The 12358-nt window shown below is 45.1% G+C and overlaps 1 protein-coding gene across 1 annotated transcript in view; it reads left to right on the top strand.

Annotated features, from left to right (window-relative positions):
* The window catches only part of RYR2 (ryanodine receptor 2), a 610498-nt gene extending 599056 nt beyond the window's left edge, over positions 1-11442 (top strand). The window contains exons 101-105 of the mRNA XM_081299889.1: positions 4678-4834; positions 6264-6328; positions 8386-8486; positions 9355-9406; positions 10056-11442. Of these exons, the coding sequence (XP_081156015.1) occupies positions 4678-4834; positions 6264-6328; positions 8386-8486; positions 9355-9406; positions 10056-10151 (471 nt within the window). The 3' untranslated portion in view covers positions 10152-11442. The remainder of the gene's footprint in view (positions 1-4677; positions 4835-6263; positions 6329-8385; positions 8487-9354; positions 9407-10055) is intronic.
* The last annotated feature ends 916 nt before the right edge of the window (positions 11443-12358 follow it).

Below are 12358 nucleotides of genomic sequence, written 5' to 3'. Positions count from 1 at the left end.
TTTCCAGACACTAGCCACACCCAGCTCTTAGCCTTTCCATGGGTGCTGCCGATCAGGAAAGCCAGGCAAGAGTCTGAGGCTTTGCTCAAGCTCAAGGCCAGCTGCTTGTTCTTAAAAACTCTGAGTCTTAGGGCTTAAGCATCCCCTGTTAATTGGATTCTTACTAACCTGCATGCCGTATCTTCTTTAAAAAGCTGACCAAGTGTAAAGTGTAACTGATCACAATGCTCTTTCAAAGTAGAGCCCAGTGTGCCTGTCGACAGGAAAGAAGCAGAACAGGAAATTGTCACATCTTACTTTAATTCAGTTCTCACAGGAGAAGCCCTTCTTGGTAATGTCTTTTAGTAGTTCCTTTTCCTAGGGTGAGATCTCTCTTCTACAAGAATCTCTGTTCTCTCTTTAGTTATGGTTCTTCACTCAGGTCCCCTATGTGAGCTTCACATGCTTGTCCACCACCTCTGCAGGAGGGCAAGGCCAGCAGTCCAGGGAGCCTCTCAAGGTTGGTGCTCCCCTGCTGCCCTACCTCACAGCAGGTGGCGCTGTGGCTGCAGTTTTACCACTCCTGCTTTACTGGGGATTTATTTAATTGTATTTTTTCCTGGATTATGGTGTTTTGAGTCTGAGAATCTAATTAAACTAGCAATGTTCTGATAGAATTCGAACCTCCTTGCCAAGAACATAGGAGGATCTAAAGTCCAGGGGAAAAGATGGTTGCAGCTAAATACCTGTAAGGACATTCATCTCCACAGGAGAGGAGTCACTGGGGCAGCTCTGGAAACCCACAGTGTGGGTGGACCACCTAGATCTACCCTGTACTTGTGTCTCAGGTAGGACTCCAAGGCATGTCTTCTTTGGAAAAAGGCTTTTGGGGTGATGGAGATGGGGAGCACCCTCCTGGAAGTTAGGTGACCATTCTAGATGGTCCCAGTTAATTGTTCTCACCCTTTTTGCCCACCCTTTCTCCCCTTCCCTTTTTTATCCAACATAAAGTCTCAAAACATAAAAAAAAAAAAATCTTTACCAGTCCTCCTGAAGGCAACGTAGTGCTCAACCCCAGAACAGATCCCTTGAGGAGGTGAATGAGGAAGACAAGGTGTAGCATGTACAGTCCTGAGAATTAACAGCTGCTTGGTCCCCATGTTTGTGGGACCAGGCACTTTTTCTTCCTCATTACTCACATTCTCTGAAAGAAGTGTATCATTTTTTTTCCCCTCAAAGAATTATATCTTTCCAACTTCAGCTCTTATTACCATGTTTGGCTAATTCTATGAAAAGAAAAGTAGACAAAGGATTTTCATTTTCAGGACCAGAAGGATCACTGACACCCCCAAGTGGATCTTTACCACATACCCCACATGGCACCACTGTAGCCATGCTGAGTCTGGGTACAACCAGGTCATGAGAAGCAGTACCCAAACCCCATTGGTGAACTGTGCCCTTATTATTTTCAAATGTAGTATTTCATTGAGCCTAAATAATAAAATCCACAAGACTCTTATCTTTTCAGCATGGACATGAATTTGCCATTGAACCATGCTGGAAACCCTGGCTCAGCATGCTTGGAATTACCATACAAGGAATGTCGGGAATGAGATGCAGGGATACTGCTAGGAAAGGCTGATTGAATGGCTAGCAAGAGAGAAAAGGAAAGAGACATTGCCTTGGTAATTTAGTCTCATGTATAAGTCAGAATGCCAAATCTTACTCATTAAGAGCTCACATAGCAGCCTGCAGGTGTAGTTCACTGGTGGAATGCTTTCCTACCATGTGCAAGACCCTATATTCATTCCTCAGCAGGGGAAAGATTTCATGTAGTAAGTTGCTTTCCTAAAGAAAAGCTGTTTATGGAAAGCCAATTATAGTCCAAAAGTCTTGGTCAACAGTAGTCAGTCAGGAACTACCTGGATGGTACTCGCTAGCACTGTCACATGCAGCTCCAAGCAAGCAGAGCTGGAGAGTAGGACATTCCAAGATGTGGATGGGAACTCTATGTCCTCCCTGCTGCTCCCTGTGGCCACTGGTATGGGTATCCCAGGACCAGAGTTTCACAGAGATATGCCAGTCTTCCAGAGCAAGGGCAAGTGGATTGTCCAAACTAAAGAGGAAGATTCTGAATACAAAGCTGTGCTGGTAAAGCCAGCAAGAACAGCTGAACCAGCCTGTGTCACTTCAGGAACTGGGCACAGGGCGGCCGTAGTCAGAGCTGTCCCTTTCCTCTGGCCACAGCTGAGCACACATGGAAACACAGATTTGGAGAAAATGTCTACATTTCTTCTTAGTAAATATAAGGAATATGTGTGCTAAAACGAACTGAAACAGGGTTCAGGAATATTCAGTGAAAACAAAATGTCCTCACCCCACAAATGTCCTGGCAACAGTTTCAGGCATAAAGTTCTGAGAAATCACTGCAGTGTTCTGGGGATTTTTTTTAAGTGACTTCTTTAAAATTTCACTTCCAGAGATGAATTCAGTACATGGAACCAGGAATCCAGAATGTTTGCTCCTCCAAGAGATTCTCATGTGCAGTTAGGGCCAGGCCCCTCGGCCTCATCCAGATCTGAGGGATGTCTTGGGCTCCCAGTGCTCGTGGGTAGGCATTGCAGCTATGTGCCAGCTCACAGAACTTTTCTGAATGACTCATCTTCACTGAATCCTGCTCCTTCGGCTCCAGGCCTCTGACTCAGGAAACCTGTCATCTCCTGCATCCATCAGATCTTTGAGCTTTTGGTCTCAGTCCAGTTAGGAGCATTTTGGTGTCCTCTTGCAATCTGTTCTTTGCCTCCACTTTCTGCTCTTTCAGGTCACCTGAGAATTTGAGGCCAATGGGTTGAGGCCACAGGTCTCCACAAGAACAGCTCATCTCGCCCTCATTCATCCACAGGCGAGTTTAGAGTTCCTGTCATGTTCCAGGTGTTATTTTAGGCACTGGCACTGGAACAGGAAAGGGACAGAGCCGGTTCCAGCGGAGTGAGATAGGCCATCAGACAAGCTGGGGCCCAGATGTGGAGTTCAGGAAGACAGCAAGGCTGAAAGAGAAAGGGTTGGAAATGATTGGCCCAGTGGAGATCAGTTAGCCAGGAAACAGAGAAAGGTACCCCAAGGGGGAGTTGGAAAAGAAAAAGGATCGGAGAGCGTAGTCCTGGGCATTGGTTCTCAAGAGACAGGGAGATGGGAAGGACTGGCATGGGAGGCTGAGAAGGAGGCCAGAAAGCTAGGAGTGCCACGTGTCACCGAGTGAGATGGCATTTCAGGGCCTTTGCCTCTGTGCTGTGGAGGCAGCCAGCAAATGGGCTTTGAATTGATGGGTGACATAGCATTCGGGTCAATCAGAGTGTCTGGACCATTCTGAGAAGGGCTTATGGAAAAAAAAATTATTAATTTATTTCCAAAGAATGAGTTGTGACGGGATAAGAATGGGAAAGGATATCACATTAGGTGAATGTAGAGCAGAGATCTAGGATCAGGAAGAGCTTTTTTGGAGGAGGTGTGGGGGAGGCAGCCGTGAAGAAACAGCTTAGTGGGTGAGTGGGGCTAAAGTTCTGAGCCCGAGATGGGTACTTAGGATCTGCCTTGAACAAGGATGGAACGTTGGGTGGTCTAAGCCAGTGACTCTCAACCTGGCACAACTCTGCCCATAGGGGTGGCATCAGGAGACAGTGTTTTGTTGTCACCAGGGACTGGGATGCTATTGATATATTATAGACTGAGGTCACAGGACCCTTCTCAGATAGCCTACAATGCTTAGGACAGTCCCTTGCAGCAAGGAATTACCCAACCCAAATGCCAGTGGCACTGGGGTAACAACCCTGCCCGGAAGCCACTGTAGGAACCCTCTATTCCCTGTGCTGTGCACCTGTAGCCAGCTGTAATTTCTGCTTTTATGTTTCAGGGTTGAACCAATGAGCCGCTATTTCCTCTGTCTGTCCCCTCTGTCTTTTTTCTTTATCTCAGATGTTAAATTAGGAGAGACTCCCAGCCCCTGATTCCACACACTCTAGGTGAGGGGAGGGTTGGGGTTGTGAAGTCTGCTCTTCTCCAGCTCGGTTTCTGAAGTTCCAGGTGGTTCAGTGAGGGTCTTGTGCTTGTCTTTTCCTCTGCTGCTATCGTCAAGTAACTGGGCAATTCATTCACAGATTTTTTTTTCATGCGCTTCAATGGTATCATGAGACCTTATTATCCTAAATGCATTGGTGCCCAGACGCTAATGCAGGATTTTTCATTATCTGCAAAGTGAGATAGCAGGTGCTAGGCAGAGCCCACAGCAGAGAATTTTAATTGAAAGACAGTGGTGTGTAGGAGCCAAGAGTTTGCATCACAGTTACCAGGATTAAAATGCAGAGATGATTCTGAGATCGTTTCCAGAGTGGGCATCGGGAAGCAGAGAGAAAATCTTGGAGATCTTTTCTTTTCTTTTTTGGTGCCAGGGATTGAATTCAGGGGTCTTCAGCCACTGAGCAACATCCCTAGCCCTTTTTATTTTTTATTTTTTATTTTGAGACAGGATCTCATTAAGTTTAGAGCCTTGCTAAATTTCTGAGGCTGGCTTTGAACTCACAATCTCCTGCCTTAGTCTCCGAGCTGCTGGGATTACAGGTGTACACCACCTCATCTGGCAGGGATCTTGAGTGTAAAACTGGGAGACATTGCCCAAGAAGTGACACCTTCTGCCCTTTGCAGTGCTACATGTTCCACATGTATGTGGGGGTCCGTGCTGGAGGGGGCATTGGAGATGAGATTGAAGACCCAGCAGGAGACGAGTATGAGATCTACCGCATCATCTTCGACATCACCTTCTTCTTCTTCGTGATCGTCATCCTCCTGGCTATCATACAAGGTGAGCCTCCTCCTCCCAGGGTTAGGACATCTGGAACGAGAGCCACTGTGGTTGGAGCTGAAGCTCAGGGTGGGGCAAAGATGCAGTGTGTTTTCTGGAAAGGCCAAACAGAGCTTTCCCTTTCCCGGTTTCTTCCTGGTCAAACTAGTAGAGGGAAAAACAAGCAGCCTGGGACCTGAGAGGGGAGGGATGCGGTTTTCTGTGTCTCCCTTGAACAGCAGTGGACAGAGCACTTCATTTGGTTTGAATTCCAGTCCTGCTGCTTAGGAGCTTGAGGAGTTGGGGGGACTGGGTGAACCAAAGCCATGTGGGTCTGTCACATGGAAGTCACGTAAATCTCTAAGCCCTATGCATGGTTGTTGAGAGGTTTTAAAAAGTGATACTCGTTCAAATGCCCAGTGTGGTGCCTGACATGTAATTAGGGCAACATAAGCAGTCAGAGCTCCCGCTGCTGAGAACCTGCCTCATGCCAGGCATGTGTTCCCCTCTCACTGCCATCATGAGGACCGGGCTGTTACCCACACTTTGCCTGGGAAGAGGCTGCGCAGCCTGAGCAGAGTGTGGAGTCCCACCATGCTGGGCAGGAGCCCACATCCAGACTGGGGCCGTCTGGACTCAGTCCTCATGTCTAGCCATGGGGCTGCCATGAGCCCCTGGTTCTTCTTTTTATTGTAGGCTAACTTGGAGTGTGGTCTTTTACTCTCATAAAAAAAAATCATTCATTTTATTTTCTTTGCTTAACACATTTATCCTGACTTGAACGAGATGTCTAATGTGACAGTATCCTTTAAGTTCCACAGGCAAAAAGTGGCACTGGGTTTTTTTTTTTTTTTTCTCAAATACATGGAGAAGTGTAAAGGTTCACAGTCTATGTGTTAGGTCTTTATTGAGTGCAGTAGAAGTGTGTTTGGTGAGACGACGAAATCATAAAACCCTTGGAAGAAAGTGCAGGGGCTGAAACAGAATGTCTACTGCAGCTTCTGGTAGCTGCACCTGTAGGACCTCATGGGAAGGCAACTGAGGATTCCCACAGTTAGGTGCTGGTTTATTCCCAACTTGATACTCCAAAGCTGTTCTGAAGAATTTTCTGTGTTTTACAGCCACAAACCCCAGTTGTTCTTTTGCAGCATGAAGTAGGTGGGTACATACCCTCCGCATATGCCAAGTTGATCAGAAGTTTCTTGCACTCTGTCATTCATTTTTAAAAGCTCGTTTAGTGAGTGTTCGCTTCAGTAACTTCTTCTCCCTCCCAAAATAGAGTGACTCCCCAGTAGAAAAATTGGATGTGAGCTGGTAAGTCTATGAAGTTTTGAGCATTCTCTTATAGAGTTATATATTTTTCCCTTTCTTCAGATGCAACGGGCAAAGGACTATGAATTTGTTATTCTCTGGTCGATAAAGATTAAGTTGTGTCTCTGTTTAACACTAGGTTTAATTATTGATGCTTTTGGGGAACTGAGAGACCAACAAGAGCAAGTCAAGGAAGACATGGAGGTAAGCCTCTTCCTGGGGTGTGCTTTGTGGTTATCATGATGTTCATCTTCCTCACTGCCTCTGTCAAGAGAAGCATGGGTGTGGGGAAGGGGCTCAGGGACCCATACCACATGTGGTTTCACTGGCCTTTTCAGTTTTCAACTGTGGTTTTCAATTCAGCCAATACATGTGCTGAAATAGTAGCTAAACTGGAACTGGACTGCAGTAATGGGTGCCATCCACCCTCAAGAAGTGGGAGACTCTTCATCCTAACCACAGATCCACCAACAGATAGACACACAGGTAGTTGATTACAGGGCAGTGGGAGGAGCTCCTGTGAGGGGACACCCCTGATCGCTGGGGTCTCCAAGGTTGGTGCTGGTCACTCCTGGATGATCAGGGAACTTCCTGGAAGAGATGCCCAAGGTGAGACCCAAAGCTGGTGGAGGTGTAGGTTTGAGAGAGAGAGAGCAGGACAGTGGTACCTTCCTCATCACTATCCCCTCCTGTTCCATTCCCATCTCCAGGGTACCACTCACATGCAATTGTGTGAGAGCCTCACCATCTAAGGCCCTATTGCCAAGGCTCTGATTTTAGGGAATTTGGATATGCCAAAATTTTTTTGAGAGCGTAAATGGTTGAGGATGAAGCATTAAATGCTAGTGATGGAGCTTGAGAGGTAAACCAGTTAATGAAGAGCCTATAATAACTCACTTGAGAAATCTAGTTGATCATATGGACTGTGGGAAAGAAGGCAAGGATTTAGGAGGACAGCAAGGTGATGAGATTTGTATCTTACATGCTAACTGTGGATTCAAATGAGGGTTAGGGTTAGTGGACTAGAAACTGGCCAGACCAGAAGCAGAGAAGAGGCCACAGCATTTCCAGGTAGAGGTTATGAAGAGCATCTGAGGTTGCTGAAGAAGTGCCCCTGACGAGGCAGGAATGAAATGGAACAGATGTACTTGGGAGCTTGAAGAGAACATGGCGGCCCCAGTGCAGAACAAGGAGATGGAACAAGCCAGCAGGTCCCTGGGCTGCAGGCAGGAGCCCCTGGATGGGTTCTGGTGGCTCAGTTAGCTCTCCTGGGTCAATGTAGGAAGAGCAGGCTCCTGGAACAGATTACCAATATGATTTGAACCTGTTTGGTTTAAAGGACATCCAGTAGAGTCGTGCAAAGACCTGGTTGTTCTCCCAAATCCCACATGTGGTCAGCAGTTGTTGACCAATAAGGCAGGATGAAATTTCTAAATTACCATCATCACCTTGATCCCAGGACCCAGGATCTGCCTTATGGGCATGCTCCAGATGGAATTAAACAGCTTCCAGTTGGTGGGGAATGAGGTGTCAACACTAAATCCACTTGGCCTGATAACACAGTCACTCTAAATTCCAAAACTCAGATCATGAAATGGAGGGGCTTCTGTTCCTTGGGTGTATGGGGGCCAGTCCTGCAGGTGGTCAAGCAAGCAGCTGCCGTTCTATGGACTGCATGATGAGAGGCGTAGTTCAGTGGAAAGGGAGGCGAAAAGACCATGTAGCCAGTTCCTGGAATTGACAGGGAAGCACACATCCATTGGCTAAGTCCTACCTCCCACAGTACCTGGTCCAGGGCAGACCCACAGAGTCACTGGGATGCCTCATTGTTTGTTATTAGATTTGACCCTCCCCAAAGGGAAGTAATGTACCTCTTTATCCCTTTGATTGCTAGACTTGGTGCATGCAGGTACTAAGTTTGCAGTGCCAGGTGAGGACAGTTAATCCTGCCTATGTAGCTGTAGTCAATGTCATGATCAAGAGTGGTTGCTAAGTCTGGACATTTGCATGTAGGCTGCCAAAAAAACATAGCCTTTTGGCTGTCTTCATCCTGCACTCTGCATTTATTACTTTCTGCCAGTACTAGTATTATTTAAACTACACTAAAAAATGGTTGTGGCAACAGTTAAATTCACCTTCAAGGGTCTGGCAAAACCTCCACACAGGTATCTTTGTATATTAAGAAAACCAAATTGCTGCTGCTGTGTGATGAGTTTTGCTTTGTGAACCCCTGACGTTGACTGTCTCCCTTTGTCCTTTAGACCAAGTGCTTCATCTGTGGAATAGGTAATGACTACTTTGACACAGTGCCACATGGCTTTGAAACCCACACTTTGCAGGAGCACAACTTGGCCAACTACCTGTGAGTACCCAGCCAGACTCTCTGCCCATCCCAAGCAGCTTGAGGCATGGCAGGGGGTGACGGGGGAGCTGCTCTCTCTACACAGTTGCTCAGATACTTTAAAAGAAGGACCATCAGCCATTGGCTGTCTTTCCCTCTGGAATAGGTTGAATTATGAATTGAAACTGCAGCTCTTCACATGAAGGATTCTTTCTAAAATGTGGAGGAGGGGTGGAGAGTGGGGTGCAGAGCCTCTGTGGGGGTCTTAGCTCTTCCCCATCTCAAACAGGAATCCTCCAGCTGCTTCCTAGTAGGATGTGAAGCCTGCTTTTATTAAATCTGCAGAATTACAGGTCTCTTTAGGCACTACTGGAAACCTAGTTAAAAGTTGCTTTTGATTTTTAATACATAGAAATATGGCCACTATGTGGAAGTAGCCAAAATTATAGTTGGGTAAAATGTTATTCCTAGTTTCACCCAATTTTAGTATCTAACAGAGGAGATGTAAAGGAGCATTGTAAAGAAAAAAAAAATGGGTGAACTAGATGATGGATTGAACCCATCAGTAAGTGGGGCCATCTTCCTAAGCAGGTCTTCAATTAAATTTCATCAGTGTTGCTTCGACTCCGACAGAGGTGTGTACCCCAATCTGCAGTCAGGTGTGTGTACCCCAATCTGCAGTCAGGGGGAAACCATGCATCAGACCAGAAAGTCAAGTCAAAACACGCCCTTCCTTCTTTCCAGTGCACTGTAGTTAATTTTCCATGAATCGTGTTGGTGGTTTTCCTCTGTGCCTACCACAGTGGAATTCAACAGAAGATGTATAAAATATTCCATATTCTGATATTTTTATATAACCCCTTTCTCATGAATCTCTCTGTATCTGTAGGTTTTTTCTGATGTATCTCATAAACAAAGATGAAACCGAACACACGGGACAGGTGGGTAATGGTGACTACACATCTTTAGAAAGAAACGATGGGAAGGGAAGCCCCACACACTGGGGCAAAGCATGAGCCCTGCAGAGTCAGGGAGGAATGAGACTCAGGTATTGGTTGAGGTGTCCTGATGTGAATGCCTGTTACCTTGGAGGAGTCTGGAAAGATTGCCTTCTTTGAAAAAGTAAAATTCTAATTTCACATTGTAAACTTTTCAGTGTTGGGTTTGCATTTAGAAGCTGTAAGAAAATTGAGTGTTTTTAATTATAATGCCCTTGTATGCTTAAATCAGATGACCAGTAATTTCAAAGGAACTTCAGCTCACTCTGTTACCGTTAGTTAAAAATGACTGCACATTACATGTCTAAGTCCCCTTTCAGAACTGCTCACCACAAATTGTTAATAGTTTGACAAGGGATATAATTAATAATAATATTTTAAGAGAACCCTCAAAAGTACTTATCACAAGCATATTTTTATCATTATTATATTTTTATTCCCAGAAGTAAATAAGGCCTGGTATAGTTAGTTTGAAACTAAATAAATTTGGATTTCTCCCTGTTTTCCATTAGCATAATTGAGCTTCTGTCTATATCTTGTGTTCACACACAGATCTGGAGGACCATGTTAACACATTGCCTTTGCTTTTCAGGAATCTTACGTCTGGAAGATGTATCAAGAGAGGTGCTGGGAATTTTTCCCAGCAGGGGATTGCTTCCGGAAACAGTATGAAGACCAACTAAATTAAAATCACCACTGAAACCAGAAGGCCCCCTCCCTCTCTGTGCCTCCCTGTCCACCTGCCCACCCTCTCTGACCCCCTCTCTGTCTCTGTCCTCTTGGAAAGAGCGTGCCGATTTTGTGAATGGCCAGTGTTCTGTGCTTTCTGGGAGCATCAGAGCTCTGTCTCTAAGGACCTGTTTTCCCCCCACCTTGTGTATTTTGTTTGAGAAATAAAGACTGAAGAAGAATCTAAATTCATACCCAGATAAAACGGGAACTCTGGGAAGAAGATCATTGCAGACACTCTCTACCATACCATGCGGGCAGTTTCTTCTGAGGGTCCTGGACACCTCCTGAGCCATGGGACCTTCACAGTGGAGCGTGGCAGCCACAGTCACCGGCATCTTTATTTCACCATCTGAAAGGGAACTGTCTGAGGGTCACAGCACTGTAGCACTTAGCCGATTGCCGTGGACACCAGTTGTGAAGGGAAACCGTGCCTTATTCTATGTGGGTTGAGCTATGCAGAAGATATGCATGAAAAGCATCTTTCTTTTCTTTACATCCACCTTTTTTTCCTTAGTTAGATTGATTTCATGAGTTTTTTTTTCTCTTCATTTTTTTTCTCTGGTGGGGGAGGGTAAGAAAAGCTTTCTCACCTGTTTCAAAAGATGGGTGGTGTGACTCAGGATGGACGAGGCTCTTCTCATCAGCTACTCCTCATTTGCCCTCCCCGTCTGCTCCTGCTCTAATTTTGGTAATGCTCTCTGATGCAACATTGCAACATTATGAAATCTTTGTATGAAAACAAAAAGACTGCAAAAAAACACACTTTCAAAAGAAATAATTCATTGCATGTTTATTATGCAAGTTTAAAGGAACCAAGAAAACCTTCAGAAGCAAGTTGATCAACATGAGAGAACTTCCATGATAATTATATCCATAGTAATAAAGTGTCGTGGGCTTATTTGTACATTCGGAGCCAATGTCATCCACCACCAATGTGATACGTTCTGAACTTGAGGTAGTTTTGGGTTTTCCTCTTTCTTTCGGCCACCCGTGATCAGTCGTTGATTAAGGACTTCTCGTCAGGCCATTTTTTTGATATCAAAGCTGAAGCAATATCCATTCAGGGATTTCATCAGTTGCATCACAGACCATGGGTGATATATAAATTGCTCCATTTTTTTTCCATTTTGAGTCCTTTTAAATGTAATGCTAACCTTTACAATTAAAAAGACACATTCAGAATGGAAGTGAGGTCATTTTGCAAACATTGGAGCTCTTTTATTACAAGTCTGCTTGTTAATTTTAGAATTGTAAAACTGCTATGATTAAACTATTTAACTAATTTTCCATCCTCTTTTTTTCCTCCATTTCACTTTTCCCTGTGGCTCACAAAACCTTGCCTTTGAGTTGAAGTGGGTGTAGGACAGTCCCAAGCACCGTGCTGAGACCTTTCACACTGTCAGACTCACATGCAGTTGAATAGGTTTGCAGGATTTGTGATTACGGAGCCTCTGAGTAAACCAATGTCAGGAAAAAAAAGTCGCTATCTTTCCAGTTGTTTACTTTTTATACATCACTCATTTTACAAAGTCTTGCTCAGAGAAAATTTTTCTCTAAATAATAAGGATCCATTTTCTCTTATTATGAAAAAGAATCAGTGTGTTAGTAAGAGGGGCATTAAACACTCATATGCTCACTGAACATGTGTGCCAGGAACTGTGGTGGACACTAGTGTCATTTTACACCTCTACAGCACGGAGTCCCACCTACTTTAGCACCTAGAATCCTCCTTGGCTTTTGGTGTCACTTGGGGAAAGGAATAAATTCGGCTGTGCCCCAGGAGTAACTTCCAAGCTGCTCAGGGGAAGGGATCTGCCCCGCAGAGTCTGAAGTCCATCAAGTCAGTTGCATAAAATACAAAGGGCACCCTTTGCCACAAACATGCAGAGGAGGAAGTTCTCCTCCAGGCCAGGAAGTCAGTGACAGAGTTAGGTCTTCTCTTTATAAACCCAGAACAGTTGACACAAAACAGTACAGGTGAGAGGTGAATGGATAGATTCATTAGTTGCCCTACATTCAGCAAGTTACTTTTTTTTCTTTCTTGCAGAAATGTTTTCTTTTGTGCAAGCCCTACTGATTGGTGGCTCTCAGCTTTGGATTCTGAAGTGGGAGGCAGGCTGGAATCTGGGGAATCTCCGCCAGTAGGCTTTGCACAAACCTCAG

The sequence above is a fragment of the Spermophilus citellus genome (assembly GCF_964194105.1).
Source record: "Spermophilus citellus genome assembly, chromosome: 6".
NCBI classification, from domain to species: domain Eukaryota; kingdom Metazoa; phylum Chordata; class Mammalia; order Rodentia; family Sciuridae; genus Spermophilus; species Spermophilus citellus.
Note: the sequence above shows the minus strand (reverse complement) of the source record. Positions and strands in the feature narration are given on the sequence as shown.